At 43.1% G+C, this 18,842-nt stretch overlaps 1 protein-coding gene across 2 annotated transcripts in view; it reads left to right on the forward strand.

The window, feature by feature from the left end:
• glra4a (glycine receptor, alpha 4a) overlaps positions 1-15,855 on the forward strand; it is a 42,706-nt gene extending 26,851 nt beyond the window's left edge. The window contains exons 3-11 of one of the 2 annotated variants that reach the window (XM_036547909.1): positions 701-768; positions 2,430-2,653; positions 4,442-4,524; positions 7,190-7,327; positions 7,664-7,878; positions 8,568-8,717; positions 10,576-10,686; positions 11,605-11,715; positions 14,968-15,855. In XM_036547909.1, coding sequence (XP_036403802.1) covers positions 701-768; positions 2,430-2,653; positions 4,442-4,524; positions 7,190-7,327; positions 7,664-7,878; positions 8,568-8,717; positions 10,576-10,686; positions 11,605-11,715; positions 14,968-15,261 — 1,394 coding nt within the window. In that variant the 3' untranslated portion in view covers positions 15,262-15,855. The remainder of the gene's footprint in view (positions 1-700; positions 769-2,429; positions 2,654-4,441; positions 4,525-7,189; positions 7,328-7,663; positions 7,879-8,567; positions 8,718-10,575; positions 10,687-11,604; positions 11,716-14,967) is intronic. The other variant, XM_036547910.1, reaches the window with a different exon arrangement.
• Positions 15,856-18,842: the final 2,987 nt, after the last annotated feature.

Below are 18,842 nucleotides of genomic sequence, written 5' to 3' on the forward strand. Positions count from 1 at the left end.
CTGTTTTTCATAGAATGGTGTGCCTTAACAACAGCAAACCTACTATCTCAACCTACATGGCAATGCTGCTAAATTTACACTTTCTTTTCTGTACAGCAGGCAGCGGGAGACTGTAGCCAGGCAACTGCAAAAAGTTTGTGGCGGCAGGATTTATAAAGCAGGAGAAACTCACTATCCAGCGTGGCTATAGCTCTTTTTACACTTGACGCATTTTAACAAACCTTTCTGTGTTGGAATTCCAAGCAAACACTATGCTCATTTCCAACCTTATTTATCACACAGCAATGACAACATTTCAGCCCTCTCCAGAAAGCATTATGATGCAGCAAGTGATGTTTCACTGTGTTAAATCAGCAACCTTTGTGCACTTAATTAAGCCCAAGAAGCATCAGATGCAAATTAATGTGTTTTTAAAAGTGCTTCTTGAGCTGTAGCATTCTTGTATCTTAAGATATTGTGAAATCCATGTGACAAGAGCTGAAATCAGCCTACACAAGATGACAGGAAGGAAGGAAATGAGATGAAGACCCACAAATATACGAATGAATATTGGAATGAACTGGACATTTAATATTGAGACCATTCATCATATACTGCCATTTCCAGGGGACTGGAAAGATAGATTATCGCAGCAACGTAGCCCTGTATTTAATTAGGGACAGAAATATATTGTTGTCATACTAATGTGTTCTTCCTTCAGGTCCACCTGTTAATGTCACCTGCAACATTTTCATCAACAGCTTTGGCTCCATCACAGAAACAACTATGGTAAGACTTCCTTGCTGATGCGTTTATTTATTTATTGTATTTGAACCATTTTTGAATTACAAATTGTGATTTTAATGCCATTAGCCGAACTAATTAATTTGGGGAATTGCCTTATTTATCCAACAACCTCAATAAACAATATATAACATGCATATAAACTCATATTGAATGTGTTAATGCCATAGTTCTATTTACAAAGTTTCAATATCTTTTAAACTGATTACTCTTTCAATTTTCAATACGATTTAACTACTCTCAGTGAAAGAGGAAGTGAATATGCTCTGTGAATCTGTTCATGCGTTGATATGCCACAAAACAATGTGCTTCAAAATTTGTCCATACATTATTCAGTAATGTTTCAGTTATGTATCCGTACATTCAGCTGATGATTGCACAAATACATGAAAAAATGAAAAATATTTATCCTTAGCGAACAGTATTTTTGACACATCAATCTATTGGTGATATGCCATAGTATTTTGTACATGTTAATAATAGCTGATATCTTTCAAAGTTGAAATGATTATACAGCTACATCAGTTGTTATGCTTGTAAATTTCTATAGGGGACTGTAAAGTATCTATAGGGGACTCTCCAAGAGGATTGCTGGCAATGATTTTGTAATTTTTTATTAGCTGTGGTGGTCCTCAATCCAAATGTACAGTAGTAGCACCAATTAAATACTCTTGTATATATACATTGAGCAAAATCTGGCTGAAAGCTGGCATTTCAAAACAGGTAAGGTGGAGTGGTTTGACACTACTGGCTATTTGTGTATCCAATGCTACTTGGTTCACACTGTGAATCCTACTGCCAGCATGCCTTGTCTTTCTTCGTTCTAGCGTGCTCAGTGTTTGAGCTACTCCACGCTGGAACCACGTTCCAGTGTTTTACAGAATGCGTCTGAGCTAACCTGCGGTGAGGCCAGGATAATGAACTGTCCTGTTCCGCAATTAAAATGAAGAATGGGGAAAAACTGAAAGCCGAAATGAAAAATAATAACAATAAAAAAAAATGTCCCGGGCCTTTGTTTGAGGGGGGGAAAGATGCGGTCAGCAGAACGTAGCCGCGAGCTGTCTGAGATTGCCATGAGAGTCCCAGAGGGCTCACTCCAGGGTTAGGTCAGCCCGGGAGGAGGACACTAATAATGTCGCGGGATGGTGCTGCAAAGCCTGCTATTTTTTATGATTAATATGCCGTCTGATGCCTTCCAGGACTTAAGGTGGACCGCTGGAAGCGGTCGGAGGACGCATTGACTTATCGCGGCTGAACACTTGATTACATTCTGATCATACTTGATACGGTGGCCTCTGAGACAACTCGCTGGAATCAGTGCACTCTATAAAAGCTCATTAACAAGTAAATTAGGGGAAAAATTTTTGTGTGTGACAATAATCAGTTCATGCCTATTACACAGTGGCCTCCATAGCTTGCTTAGTCAAGCAGGAGTCTTGCTTGGACATTTGCTATAGTATATCTGTGCCACATAACTCATATTTTAGGCTTGACTTTTATTTCAGTAAAAGGTGCAGTAGCCTCTAAATTGTAGACATAGAGTCCTCGGTCCTCCCCCAGTAATATATATTGTTTCTCCTAATAATGATGTTAAACAACAATATGTTTAAACACTTACCTAAACAAGCATCCGTATCCCACTACAGGACTACCGGCTGAATGTGTTTCTACGGCAACAGTGGAATGACCCACGACTGGCCTACAGCGAGTACCCCGACAACTCTCTGGACCTAGACCCGTCCATGTTAGACTCCATCTGGAAGCCTGACTTGTTCTTTGCCAATGAGAAAGGTGCCAACTTTCATGAGGTTACCACAGACAACAAGCTGCTGCGCATATTTCAGAATGGAAATGTGCTGTACAGCATCAGGTAGGTACTATACCATTCTGGCCACTGGGGGCACCAATGAGTCATTCTTCAGTGAACCTGACCAAGTTGCTTGACCAGATGACTAGTAGAGCTGTAGACTTGTGCTATTGTTTTTCTTCTCATACTTGAATACCTGCTGAAAGCAATCATTCTGTAACAGGTATACCACTAAAGTAAAGAAACACCCACACCTCTGGAATCTCTCAGGAAAAACACAAACCCGAGAAGTGTATGCGGCTGCATCTAGTATTTTAGTAAGGACCATCAACCTCAGTTTGTGCTTTTTAAATACTTATTGTTTTTGGTTAAAAACTTTAAAGTCTTACATTCTATGAATTATTTTACAACCTAACATGCATGTTAAATGAGTGTAGGTAATGTGCGGACAGTAGAGTAGATACGGCCAAGCTATCAGTTGTACCCCCAGCCCACAGACATTTCCATACCCCACTTCCTGGGTGACACAGAACTGTGCAGCTAGAAAAAGTTTATGCAAGGCATAATTTGGGACTTGTTTTTGGTATAATCATAGCTGAATAGAAATAGGCTCCAGCTCACGACATTATATTTTAACAGGCTCATGCATTACAGCCGGTAATTATAGCAATTCTTCTACCCAAACTCCTTACTAGCTTCAGCTCTTCTCCACGCGCTCCTTGAAGGCTAAGTGCGTCAGCATCGCAATAAATAAGAATGTGTTTGGCAATGGAGTTTGCTCTCCCTGTGCTGTGCGGCTGTGTGACAACGCAGCCACTTTCTGCAATCTGTTCTTATTTGAAACAAACACCGGCATTATGTTGTCCACCGGCCAGGGCTGGTGTCAGATGAGACAATCTCCGAGATAAAAATTCTGCACCGCGAGTTTCCTTTTCTGCTCCATGCATCTGCTCCTCCCCTTTGCTTCTCTGCCCTTCTCTTAGGCCTCGTACACACTTGCATTTTTCACGGGACTGAAACCGGCTTTTCGCGCTCCTTTGGTCTTTAACGCGGCGATGTACATACTCATGTACAGACGGTATCCCGCCTGTATCTGAACTGGCTTAAGTTGCTCCTGCTAAGGGCAAGTATGGAGTTCAGCTGGTGATAGATCGTGGCTTTTTAAACACAGCTTAGTTGCAAATGTGTGCAGGAGTACAGGTAGAACCACACAACAGAAAATGAACGCTGATAAAGTGAGCATGAGTAGAACATGAGACCACAGAAATGTTTGGCGGCACTGTGTAGTGGTAAGGAGCAGGCCTGCTAAACCCCAAGGTGGGCCACAGATGTTATATACTTGGGCAAGGTGCTTAACCCAAACTGCCTCAGTAAATACCCAGCTTTATTAATGGATATCATGTGAAAACTCTATGCATATTGCTCTGGGTAAGCAAATGTAATGTAATGGCTATTACAAGATAACCTGTAGCAGTAAATGTCGACAATCTGTGTATACGCAAAGTGACACCAGCATTTTGCATTGAAGGGTTGCATCCGCTGTGGCATTGTGTGTTTCGTAGTCTTACAGTTCTTCTTGTGACAGTTTTCTATTGGCGAATACAGGATTATATAAGACTAGTAGTGAGTTCAACACTACTGATACATGAGCTGTAGCGAATACAGCTACTAAATATTGTATTCAACCCCAACACTATAAGTGTGTACGTAGCCTTAGTGTGTTGTAATCCTCCTTCCTCTTTCTCTTCTCCCCCATCCCCTCAAACGGCCCCGCCCGACCCCACCCCTCCTGCTGCTGTGCCTCTCTCTCTCTCTCTCCCCTGCTTCCTCTCTGCTTGCCGTCTGTCTCAGGCTGACTCTGATCCTGTCCTGCCCCATGGACTTGAAGAATTTCCCAATGGACATTCAGACCTGTTCCATGCAGCTTGAGAGCTGTGAGTCATTTATTTTCTCTTCTTTTCCTTTCTCTCTCTCTCTCTCTCTCTGCTCATTCCACCCTCCGGCTTAAGTCCCTTCTCCCACAATGCATCCTTGGTTGTGACAGATGAGAACAAACAGTAAAACCCCTTGTGTCACATGGCTATTGAAAAAAGGTTCCTGAGCAGGGACATGCAACGGGCGTATCTTATCCCATAGATAAGCCCATTATTATGGCTCTGATTTCAACACCGAGATGTTGATGAGGGTCACAAAAAAATTCATAAATACCATGTAAAACAGCATTATTACTTGCAAATTAACAAACCACACAAGTGCAACGTAGATCGGAAATTGCGCATAATGTCTACATCCTTATTAAGTGGACGAGAGGCGAGAGACAGAAATGGAGGATTCCGGCCCCTGTGGCCATCTCCCCAGTGCCTCCAGCACTGATAGCATCTCCACTCTCAAAACCAATTTCCAGGATATCAATAATGAAACTTTCATTTTGTGCCCCCTTTATTATCTGCCCCACCTCTGCGGCCCAGCTGTGGGTTTTATTCACCCTCAGAGACAAAAAAGAAGTTTGTCTATTTTTTTTGTTGTTGCTAAACCAAAGAAAAAAAAAGACAAAAAGACACGCGGAGAACAAACCTCGCCTGTTTAACCAAATGCCTCGCAGACCCTCCTCTCAGTCTTGGAATTATAGTTATGTCTGAAACGAATGAGTAAGTGAAGTCATGTCTGGGTGTATTGATGTGCCAATCCCCAAAGCAACAATTTCTCTCTGTTTAAAATGTAGATGTTTATTCATGTAAGACATGGCTTGCAGCCTGTTCGCATATTTCAGTTATGCCCATTGTGGTGTGCTGGGTTGGGAAAAGAGTGATACATATGCGTACTACTTAGTAGCCGCTAATATATTTATCACCCCGTTGCCCTATTCTCTGAATACCCTCCCGTGTAACCATTTTGTCAAGGAGTGTGTCACTCTGGCAAAAATGAAACATTCCTCTTACCAATCTGGTCCTCCAGAGAAATAATGGCAAACAGCCAGAACGAAACAGGTCTATTCCCTGACAAGGCTGTTAAAGGAGCAAAATCACCTCTGATTAAGGCAGGCCTTTTTCTGCAGGTCTATTTTGACAAGCGCTACCTCTCTGCCCAAGGGTATGATCACCTTGTCCGCCACAACTATGGCAAGGACAGCGGCTTTTCTGCCACAAGTTTCCATCGGCTTTGCAGTAACTTTGAGAGAGACAAATCTCTCAAACGTAATCGCCAGTAACACACACATTGACAGGCTTGAAAGGTCCGTTTTATAGAGTTAAGACTCAATATCACAGCTCTACAACTACTTTCTATCATGGACTGACATTACCTTAAGTGGAAAAGCAGTGTCACATGGCTGAAAATAGCCCAATACTAGTATAATAAAAGCACTTGCTCCACATATTGGAATTGCATGTCTTCATTATCCCTCACATGCCACAGTCGTTCCATCATGTGGTATCATGACCCTATTCAGATTATAAAACATTAAGTAGATGCATTAATTGTGGATCAAATTTTGCTATATGTAATGGTCAGTGTTGGAGGGTAAGTGTGGGTCTGAGAGTCACCGATTTCAAACCATAATCTACTCATAATCAGGGAGAGCACTGCAACACTTAATCTGCAGGCCTACCCTTTTTGTACATTATTTATCACATCAATGTAGGGAAAGCTGACCCAGAAAAGTGACCCGAGCCCAGAAGAACCACATAAAAAAAGACCCAGCTCTCTGATGACCCAGATTCTCACATTCATTGTCTCACATTCATTGTTGCGCAGTTTGAGCTCCCTGATGAAAATGCAGACTGCAAACAAACACTTTTATTAAATCCTATAAGCTCCTGACTACAACCAAATATGTTTTTATTGCTCTTTCGCCATCTTATGAAAACACACCGAGGTTCTCATTTCCGAGCAGAGAGGGATATATTGAATGACATCATTGCTCTTCACAAACAAGATGTGTTATATTCAATGGTTTTGTTGTTCGCTGGCCGCTGGTTAGAGTGGGTGGGGAGGGGGGGGGGGGTAATATGTTGAATAATTGATAACGTTGCAACTCAGACCCTCAAGGGGCTCAGATAGGCATCAGTATTATTCAGATGTGTCAAGCATTCGGCAGCGTTATTGCATGCTTCATGCATGTTTAATGGGCTCGTAATCTCAACCCTGTGAAGAAGAATTGAGCGATCAGAGATGCGGGAGACCGAAGGGAAGGGGCAGAGGAGGAGGTTTTCGTGGAAATGATTCTGATCTTTGAGTTGCCACGTGTTGGCTTCTTGAGCAAGCAAGAGGTTTGTTTGAGGAACTCTGAGCTGAGCTGACAGATCAGCAGACGCCCACTTCCACCACGCAAACTGCTGTGCACACCGAGGGCCTGTAGCGCATTCATTATGCAGCTAGCTCCATCCGTGTGCAAACACCTCCCCATAGTCCAGGCAAGGCATGCTCGTCACGTGCGTCCTTGCGGTCTGAACTGCAGGCCACCAGCTGGCCCCTTTGAAGCTGTAGACGAGTGACCTTTACCATGACAAGCAGGCTGGAGAGGAGATGAGCATGGCAGCTGCATGGAGGGATGGCTCTCTGTCTTGCACTCTCTCTCTCTCTCTCCCGCTCTCTCTACAGTTGGATACACCATGAACGACCTGATTTTCGAGTGGTTGGACAAGGCCCCTGTGCAGGTGGCTGATGATCTGATGCTCCCGCAGTTTGTGCTGAAGGAGGAGAAGGACCTGGGATACTGCACCAAGCATTACAACACAGGTGCAGGAGAGCTAGAGTGTTTTCTGTATATGGTGGATATGAATGGCAGTCCAGACTTAGCACTGGCTACGTTTCCATGAGAGGCACTGGAGTTAACTCTTGAGTATCGATGTGGAAAAATGGTTCAACAAGGTCAGCATGCAAGTGTGACTCCCTAAATTCTACTTGCTGAGAGAAGCAGATGTGAAAAAACTGATGAAATGAATGCAACTTGTGCATAGTTAGAGAAATTAAAGCACAGACCATGTGTTACCCAGTGTAAGCATGAAATAGTAGACGAATACAGGTCTACTGAAGTTGAAGTGAAGTGAAGCAATATGACTCCTCTGGTTGCAGGCAAATTCACCTGCATCGAGGTCAAGTTCCACCTGGAGCGGCAGATGGGCTATTACCTGATCCAGATGTACATCCCCAGCCTGCTCATTGTCATCCTGTCCTGGGTGTCCTTCTGGATCAACATGGACGCTGCACCTGCGCGAGTGGGTCTAGGCATCACCACGGTGCTGACCATGACCACTCAGAGCTCCGGCTCCAGAGCCTCTCTGCCCAAGGTGAGAGGGGGACACCATGAAGGACACTGGCACAAACACCCACCTCAATTGGGTTAGAGGGTGGGTTTAAAGGCCTGATCCAATTCTAGCAGAACATTCCCAGTTTATTACATCTGTGCTGCTAGTAGAAACAGTAAATGGAACCTTGGCTTTTCATCATGAGAGTTCTTAGATTGCAATTATATAGGACACATACTGTAAGCATCTCCTGAGGAAACTATGGAGACAGTGGAACTTCTCTGTCAGATAATTCCATAAATAACATTCATAGAGTTGCCAGGACAGAGTGCAACTCTGGCTTCCATGGAAACATACCACTTACCTTACTATGTAAAACAGCACTTTTTTAGAAATACCTCACGTGAACATTAGTTTGTCAGGGATTGGTTGTGAGAGTCATTTTCCAGTTTCAATTTCAAGGCTTTTAAACACCTGAAAATGAGTCTGCAGACTACTGAAAGTGCCTACAGCCTATTCAGACAATATTCATTATTTTTCTAAAGATGAATTTCAGGGATTGTAAGGATATAAAAACCATGTAATGGGCTCATCTGAGGATTCCACGAGATTGCATGGGAACGACAGTAATGTATCGGACCGACAGACGAATGTCGGGCCACTTTTGTCAGGTCAAAAAATGAACGCTGATTACTGATTATCGATTAACGCGGTGACCCGCTATGTCGCAGGTGTCCTACGTGAAAGCTATCGACATCTGGATGGCGGTGTGCCTGCTGTTCGTGTTTGCGGCCCTGCTGGAGTACGCGGCAGTCAACTTCGTCTCACGGCAGCACAAAGAGTTCATCAGACTGAGGAAGAAGCAGAGACGACAGAGAATAGTGAGTCCGACCCCCCCCCCCTCCTCTGTAAGCTCCTGTCACCTCTCATCATACTTGGGGTTTGGCTCCCATTATCTCACAAGCAGGGACACTTACATCCCCAGCACCGTGCCACTGGCTGTCATAATATATCTCGGGGGGGGACTTGTGTCACCTTGTTTCCCGTGGTGAGCGCTGACCCCTACAAAATTTACGCCATTCCATCTCTTCAAATTGTTCCGCTAAAGGTCGGCAGAGGTCAACAGCCCATCGACCCACCTAAGATCACTGTAATGCTGGGGTTATAATACAAGTGAAGGTGTCAACAACAAAGGTAGGATGCAGAAGTAAAGGAAGACCAGTCTCACAGCATTTTGTTCAAAGTGTATATCAAATCTATTTAGTGGTAGACGGCAGGTAGGAGCTCCAGCACCGCTAGCAAATTACCAGACGTTATTGAAAAACAGCATTTGTTCCCGGGAACAGAAAGCAAAATCCTTCAATCACATTAGACGGTGCTAAAATGGCTGGATTCCTGCCCAGACTTCTAGTAAAGCCTAGGCATGAAGGCCACAGATTCCTCTGAGACACAGAGTATGTCTCTCAGATCCAAATCAATAAGGGCAGGAATAAACTAACGGCGATACTTCATGAGAAAAACAAAACGCCCTTCTTCCCCAACTCCAAAGCTCAAGCCAGCAATTTCTCTGCGCTAAGCCTTTGGAGTCCTGGATTATCAATAGGGGTGGTATGGATGTCTGGTCTCTGGCAGAGAGCTGTTGTTTGGCTGATGGAGTGCACCAGTCACTATCCAGGATTAATCAATACCACCACCACCCCCCCTCCCCCCCACCACCATGATCTCTCAACGGCACTAGAAAGCAATACACAGGTGTCCTTCTCCCTGATTTCCACATGAAACTGAATTATTCACTCCTCGCATGTACAGATGAACAGACATTCATAACATACTAATATGAAAGTCTTCAGGTCACGAGAATGAGCGGCCACATGAGACGTTACTGATTAAAAATACAGGTCCAGGCTAACGGCTGAAATATGGGCGTACATTGCGAGCACATTTGTGTCACGTTGACACACGACACAGCTTATTAATCACTTTCAAAATGTTGGAACCACTGGGTGCCATTTGTCACATTTATGGCCATATTTTCCTCAGCTTCAAAATCCTAAAAATGTAAAAAAAAAAAAATAAAAAAAAATTATATATATATTAGTCTTATTAAATCACCCAATTCTCACAGTCCCAACTGCTCTACCTTCCCCTTCATTTACCACACGACTACTGAGAGAATATTCTGTTATTTCTTCCGTATAGTTCTTTGATTTAGGAAGCCGGTGTTTCACAGTCCGTACTCCTTCCAGTTCTTTGTTCCACTGTTTCAGCTAAATAACAACTCCCACTTTGTTCACAACTGTCAAACACCTTCACTTTTACCTCCCCATTGCTCATACAATTTGCATTACAACCGTTCTTGTGGAAAGCAGGCTCTTGAATGAATTTCAATGCAACAGAGGGCACTTATAAATTCATATATTGTATGTGGGATGTGATGTCATTCAGCAGAATGCATATTCTGTGGTCTGCAGAGCCCTCCCTGGGATTCCTGTTTCATATGCAAAACAAAACTGAGCACCAGGAAAAAAAAAAAAAAGTGTTCCAATGCTTCCTGACTCATTCTCAAGTGCTACTCATGACTATGGGGAAATCAAGAGTAAAGCAAGAGTAAATCATAAAGTGCCTACACGGTAACATACTGACAGAGCACACCCGGAGCAGTGAGGCCCAGAGGTGAAATCACATGTTCTGCAACCCCATTATCCCAATCTGTCTGTGCCTGCACCGTTCCCTGTGGAGGTCACGGCCAGCCAGCCGGGGAGCTTCGACTCGCTGCGGAAAGTGAACGACCTGCCCGGTAACATCTCCATCTACGGCAACCTACACCAGCACTGCAGCAACTGCACCAGGGTAAACTGACCCCCCTGTCCCCAAACTTTACCCTGGTCACGCCCTCCCTCTGTTGATCTGACCTGTACCAAATGGATGTTTTCCTGAACCAAGCTGAACTGACCCCTCTGTCCCCAGACTTTGCCATCGTCACGCCCTCTGCCCTGTAAACACATGTGCCTGCCTCATATTCCCCCAATACTAACTAGTGAATGCTTTCCAACCCCCTCTGCATATGCCTTTGATTGCGACAGACCAGACTGCACCCTCTGGCTCTTTGTCTGTATCTCTCCATTGCTTTAGCTCAAAAATGGCACCTGCTTTTGTTTGCAACTGTTAAATTCATTCACTTTTACTCCTTGATCTCTCGTCTACAACTTTATTTATAAAAAGGTATTTTAATATCACTGAATATAACAGAGGGTGTTCATGAGTTCATATTTCTAGAATGTGGATCATTTAGCAAAATGCCAGATGGATAGGTCACATCTCTGAGTGAGACTCACATTTATTACGTAAGGAAAAATCGAACATAAGGAAACACTTAAATGGCAGTCAATGGACTGCACAACTTCAAGCATTAGTCTATCCATCCTAAAATCATTTTCAATCAAACTTCCTTCTTGTTCCGTGGGAAATTATTTCATTCAAGTCCCCCCTAAATCTGTCAACAACTGTTTTATGTTTGGTTCACTGCCAGACAGACAGATGGGAGCAATGACATAACTTTAGCCTCATGTATGTTAGCAGAGGCAGAGTTAAAAATACACACAGATACTTTCCAATTAATTACATGCACTGCTCTTGACTATGAAGGGATCCATAACAGTCAATCACAAAGTACCGGTAGAGTCCACCTGAGCAGTGAGGTCCAGAGGTAAGATCACATGTTCTGCAATCACAATATCCCTGTCTGTGCCTGCACCGTTCCCTGTGGAGGTCACGGCCAGCCAGCCGGGGAGCTTCGACTCACTGCGGAAAGTGAACGACCTGCCCGGTAACATCTCCATCTACAGCAACCTACACCAGCACTGCAGCAATTGCACCAGGGTAAATTGACCCCCCTGTCCCCTAAATTTACCCCAGTCACACCCTCCCCCCCTTTGATCCACCCCCTACCAAGTGTATGCTTTCCTGCTCCAACATAAACTGACCCCTCTGCCCTGAAACATTGTGTGTCTGGCATATGCTGGTATTGCCTTGAAACTTTCTTCCCAAACCCCTCTACACCGCATGCATCGGTCAGACTCTTCTCCCACGCCCCCTTGCACCTGTTTCCTGACCCATATAAAAGTGATGACCATGTCAGGACACACACTATGTCTTCCTGTTCTTTTTAAAAAGGTTCAACTGGATTAGCCCTCGGTACCTTCTTGGAACATTTCTGTCTATGTCGACACTTTTTTAAATGTTTGCCCACTCACATAACTAAGGCCTTGAAGTTTCTGTTGCCTCTGCTCGTTTCTAACCACAAAAATGAAGCAACTGCACATAACTGCACACCGGTTCAAACAAAGCTACCTCATTTCAATTGTAAAGAGTACTAATGAGCACCTGGTTAACAGCAGACAGACATTTAAATGCAATCCCTTGCAATATCAGTATGCCAAAGGTGCATTTTCTGTTATGTACCACAAAATGTTTATCTGTATTTTGCATTATAGCTTATTTCCACAGTGACTTCATTTCCATCTCAGAGAACGTTGTCTTTTGTCATCACTGGCCTATTACATTAACTTGTGGATTAAAACCCAAAAATAATTGCGCCCCAGAAGTACTGGTCATTGGGCTCTGGAATGGAACATTGTTCCAGTGTTTCCACCGCACATATTTATTCCTCCTCCTTGTTTGCGTTTTTTAAAGTGGATTCTATGCCCACCCAATTTCTGTTGAGTACAGAATACTTCTGCGTATACATTGTGCCATTGCCTGATGAGATACCTCTTAATTGGCTTTAGAAATGGATTACAAAGCAAGTTACATTTTCAATCAAAACCTCTCTCTCTCTCACTGTTCACCAGAGTTGTATATTCCTTCCAGACTCAATTACATGTGCAGTTGAACGTCGTGCAGAATATTTGCTTTAAAATGTGATAATGTTCTGAGCAGTATCTGTGGAAATGCAAGATGTATGCGGTACAGTGGCGCTACAAAGCGATATTCAGCAAGGTAAGGACTGCCCTCACAAATCAAACAGGGGCACAAACTGCGATTACCTTGCAAAGACCGATGAGCACTGCCCAGAGAGGATGAGCAGCTATTATCTTTACTGAAACGCATCATTAAAGCTCAGCACATGATGTACTGGATCGTTTAGATAGAAATAGAAGGGCTAATTAGCCACTGTGCCAGAACTTTTCACACCTCAGCCTCTGCAGCGAGACATCTGTAATTTTACATCATATAAAAAGGTTACCTTTTTTTTTTTTAATTTTTTTTTTTACAAACAATCAATACTCACCAACAGGGAATGACAGAAGCAACACAAAGAGCTGATACTGCTGGCATTGGTGGAAGGGGACTCCCAGGTCACCAATGTCTGGCTGTGGACAAGAGGCACAGCTGCCACCAATGGTTCCTCTTCAGCCTGGGGGAACATGCTTTTTTTGAGAGGGGTGGTGAAGTGGCCCATGGGTAAATTTCCCCTTTGACACCCATGATGACTTTGGGTTTGTGTTCTATGTCAGTCCTGCCCACTCAGGAGGAGCTAATCACCAGGAGCTAATCACCCTCCAGAGTCAGTGCATTCAAGGCACAGGGGGTCAGTTCACCAAAAGGCTAGCAATTACCCAATTTAGACAGTGTCTCCCCACTTGTCCTGCCAAGCCGCATCTCTCAAGGTGTCAGAGAAGTGTCAAAGTGGAGTCATATGTCTACAAATATGCCACACGGTGTCTGAAAAAGGCCTGTCATTCATGGGGGAAAAACACCATGATACCCATCAAATGTACTGCCTACTCGGAGTGTTTTCAAACCCTGGTTCTTCACAGAAGTATTCTGACAAGTCTTATTTTCACTTAAATGGAAATATTCTTAGCCCATATAGGAATAAATACTCCTCTTCTACATGTCACTAATTGGAAGCTGAAATGCATTTTAGGGTCATTGTTATTCTAGTGCCTCTGGGCCTCATTTATCAAAATGTTTGTAGAAATGAGCATATTTTGTCCCTGAGAAAAGTATGTACAGAAACGTCATGACAGATTCATGAAACTTGTGGAAACACCCAATTTTGTTCATAGTATGATGTTGAAACCCTATGGCTGCTGAATTATGCTTGTGCATGTTATGTTTAATTAGCATACGTGAATGCTCCCAACAATCTCATTTAAGGACATTCTGACTGCTGAGTCACAGATATAGCCAAAATGCTGCTGAAAGAGGAAAAAATTTAAAAATAATGCCTTTGATTCAGAAATGCAAACAATTCTGACAGTGCAAAAAAGGAGTTTTATTCAATGGTGTTAACAATGGAGTGTCTGGGACATCAGAAACTTACTGCTCACAATAAGCATTACATTGAAAGGACTCAAATGTCTGCATAAACAAATTTTGGAACAAAACAGTTGACTTTATCCTGTCTCCTCTAAATTGCATCCAAAACATTGAAGTATGTGGAGTAGACATTACAAACCTAAGCCAGAGGTGAAAAGGTGCACAGTTTCATCTGAGTCCTTGACTCAAAGATGCTTAATTAATTGTACGTGAGTTCTCTGAAGCAACAATCCACTGCTTCAGCTCAGGCTGTTAAAGTCTAAATAATTATTCCTGAATCCTGCTGCTACAGAGCAAAGTCACTGCACAACATCAGGGGTAGAAGCAAAAATACTGCTGTTCAGGAGTTCAGTTCCAGATAAATTTGATGCTCTCTTGGGCAGAGAAGAAAGTTTTAAAATCCTGATAATCAGGTTTGCACATTTCTTGTTGGCAGTACCTTCATTACTGTTTAAAGTTTTATATAGAACAATATGGATGAAGGGAAAGGTCAAGAATGCCAGTTATATTACATTACATTATTGTCATTTAGCAGACGGTTTTATCCAGAGCAACTTACATAGGTTAGAATTTGTGTTCTAACACAAATTCTATGTTCTGTTATCCATTTATACAGCTGGATATTTACTGAGGCAAATCTGGGTTAAATGTGTTACCCAAGGGTACAGCAGCAGTGTTCCAGCAGGGAATTAAACCAGCAACCTCTTGGTTACGAGCCCTGCTCCTTACCACTATGCTACACTATGCCACACGTCCACTGCAGTTGGAAGCAAAAACCTCACTCTCTTCTTTGTCACCCGTCTCCAGGAGGAGGACCTGGTGCGAGAGAGCCGCGGGTTTTACTTCCGGGGATACGGACTGGGCCACTGCCTGCAGATGAAGGACACGGCGGCGGTGGAAGGCGCCACGGTGTTCACCCAGCCGCCCCCCGTGGACGTGCTGTACGACAGCGACGCCGTGCGCAAGCGGTTCGTGGACCGCGCCAAGAGGATTGACACCATATCCAGGGCCGTCTTCCCCATGAGCTTCCTCATCTTCAACATCTTCTACTGGATCACCTACAAGGTGCTGCGGCACGAAGACATCCACGCAGCCCTGTAGAGACGCCTCCGCTTTCGAACGCCCTCCCCAGTGGTAATCTCCTCGTTACTTTCCGTATTTCTTTGAACCAAAAAACTGCCTGCCAAAATCTGCAACAGACAAAAAGGGGAGGACAAAGTATTCTAGGCGCATATTTACCGCTACTGGACAAACAGTGACTGTGTACGCTAGACAAACCACGAGCTCAGGTGTGACTTCAAGGTCTCGAGGTGGGAGAACAGAACTCAGAACACAAACAGAAACAATGGGGTCTGACATGTTTAACTGCTGTTTGTGATCGTGTTTCCCTCATTTTTTTCTTGTTTTATTTTGAGCCGAGTACAAAAAAAAAATATTCAAAAAAAAAAAAAAAAGAGTAATGCTGGACTCTGCGCATCTTGGTGAACAGTGCTGTTCGAGACACCAGCTGAGAGCAGGATCTCAAGTTGATGGAGATAACCGACTTGAATTTTATCGCACACCACATCTCAGAATGAATGTTTTTTAAAAAAGAGAAAAATGAAAAATAATGTTTTTTACTCCTTTGGATTGCTAAACAAATGGGGTGTGGGGGGAAAATGGCATCTTGAACATTTCTGAAAATCCAACGGGTGATGATATGTTGTTTTAATTACACATAGTAAGAGATTATATATAATGTATACACTGTATATAAAGAGTTGTCCTTTAATTGCAGACAGCACAATTGTGTTTTTCCTTTTTGTCTAAATTTGAATAAACGGATATTCTACCAGGAAACTGTTTCTATTTCAATTCTTTGATATTAATTTGGGTGCAAATCCAGTATGCAAATCCAACGCACACTGCAGGTCAGAGGTCCAGATTTCATTCCCTTCCCTCCTTATGTGTGTATGTTTTGTGCTGATCTGTAAGAACAGAAATAATCTGCATGGTTCAGTGTATTTTAGCATTATATATATTCAGTCACCTCGGTTAGCCCATGTGGATCAGGAGAAATAGAGATATTAGTTGTTGTCGGGTAATTGTACCGGAAAAATTGCACGTTATTTCATCTCAAAGGATGCGCATATAACAGCAGACAAGGCCCAAGGGAGGCAAAATTAGGCTTGCACATTTCTATCAAAGAAAACCCATAATGAGTTCCCAGACTTAACCATCAGAGCGTCTAACACACTTGTTTTCAGAAGGCAATTAACAAAGATATTCACAGATTAAAAAGAATATATGTATCTGAAACTTTTTTTTTCGTGCATGTCTCTATTAGAAAATGTTGAGCAGAATCCTGCCCTGATTCTAGAATGCAGTGTACTAGTTTTGTTCCAGATGGATTTGCACTACCATATGAAGTCTTTCTCCAGCCCTGGATTTCTTCTGAATACCTCAACTTGCATTGAAGTTCTACATTTGCCTTTTTCATTTTTATTGGTTTGTTTTGTTTGGTTTATTTTTTTTGTTCAAACACAACTTGAGCCAGTGAGATGATCATCATTTGATGAGCAACATTCTTCATCTGGTACCACAAGTAATCTGCTAGCAGCCACAGCACCTCTGGGCTTTCTCCCACCGCACCTCCACCCCCTGCCCCCTGCCATCCGCACCACCTGAAGCTCTAATTGTCACTCACAAAAACTATGGTTTCTTTATTAGCGCAGAAAAACCCCCGCAAGAAATCCTTTGGCAAAAGCCATGAAGCCCATCATTTATTTTCCTGTCCCTAATGGTGCTGAGGTGTTTGTGGGCGAGGGGAGGGGGGGGGGGGGGTAGAGACTTCAGGGACAGACTGAGAAAGGAGCACTGCTGAGGGAGGACAAATAGTCTTTTTATGGGAAATCGGAAGGTGTTTTATCAGCTAATGAGTTTGAAAAAGACTCAGTGTTCCACGCTAATGACAATGAATCCAGACCATCAGCCTCAGCTTATTGTCCTTTATTTGAGGTTAGGGCATCACTAATCAAGTCCGCCATATGCCACTGTCCCATGAGGGGGAGATGGGGGTGGGGGTACCTTGCAGAAGGAGGGAGGGGCAAGAGATAAGTCCTAAGATTTCCACCAACCCCAGGTCTTGAGTTGCCTAAGCTGTAATAATAAATAGGCAGACATGGGAAACCTCTGGCTGCTAACTTTGAGATGCATCAAGTCTTATGTTGCTCTCTACGAACTGTCATATGGATGGAAATGGTCACATTGCCAGAGTCTGCATAAAATTGCATTTTCTTAATTTATGGACTTATCTTCAGCTGGTTTGTTTTCCTTTCTGATAACGTAAAAAAAAAAAAAGGCCACAGGCACTATGGATGATTATTGTGCAAAGCCAGTTAACAAATGCAGCATGAGCCTCCTACAGCACAACATTATGTTCACAAAAGCCAGCAGTAATGGGGTGAGACCAGAATCCTCCTTATAATATTCCCAACAGTGCAACAGAGATATCAAGTCTGACAGCCTGAGATATTCAAGAATGCTCATACTTTTTAAAAAGCCCTAGATTTGACAATTTTAATGCTCTACTAACACAGCCTTAACATATTAACAAATATAATCTGGCTATCCCCCAAACTGATGTTACCAGCTTGGAGCCTTCCCTTGACCTGACACAGTCATCACATTATATTTAATCCATTTGCTGAACACACACCCTTATCCAGGGAGACTTAACACAGCTCAAGCCAACTTTTTACATATTATCCATTTGCACAGCTGAGTATTTATGAAAGCAAATCAGGTTAAGCACCTTGCTCAAGGGTACAGCTGAGCTCCAACTCTGGATTTGAACCTCCAACCTCCTGCTCTGGACCTTGTCCCTAAGCACAGCAGCATGGTGCTGCCCAAAAGGTTACCAATTTTATCACCATACACCACAGCCCACACTAAAGAGCTCCACAAACAAGTCTACTAGTCTCGACAAACAAGTATGGAGACTGTGGTTCTTCAGAGCTTCGGCGCATTGTGAAGGACCTTCCTTCTCCCTGCTAACAGTTTTGTGAAGGCAGCCTTAATTTTGCATAGCAATGGAATGCTCGGGGACTTGAAATGTAATGTGTGGAGGCATCTATAGAAGGCACAGTCTTAAACCTACATCAACAAATGTAGTTCAAGGGATTTACTAAGTATGTACTCAAATTCATCATAAAGGAATGGAAGATTTTAATGTTTGTACAAGATAGTATCAAGTTAAAGGCTATGGGCTGGGGAAAAAAAATACTGAAATTGTTGTTTTTAGGTGCATTGCTAATTTAAGGTATGTATACACAGATCAGTGGTGTGAGTTAGCGGTAAGGATCTACAACCTAAGAGGCAGATGCACCATTCCTATTCACCGAGACCTAAAATGGGATGCAGCAGTTTCTCCAGCTACTGAATTTTGACAACGGAGCTTTTCAGACAGACACACAGCTATCCAAACACATCTCAAACGAGGCCAGGCAGTACCTCACACCATTTCGCTTTTTTTCACGGAACTGAATATGGAGGGCCTGGCATCTGTTCAAGCCCTGAGTTCACACTTCTGACAGTTTAAGGAGATTTTTCTAAAGGACTCTGAGAGCAATAAGAAAATGTCAAAAAGATTGGCTCTTGCGTATCACAATAGATTTTTTCCCGGGAAGCAATGAGAGTTAACA

Source organism: Megalops cyprinoides, chromosome 16, assembly GCF_013368585.1.
Source record: "Megalops cyprinoides isolate fMegCyp1 chromosome 16, fMegCyp1.pri, whole genome shotgun sequence".
Taxonomy (NCBI): domain Eukaryota; kingdom Metazoa; phylum Chordata; class Actinopteri; order Elopiformes; family Megalopidae; genus Megalops; species Megalops cyprinoides.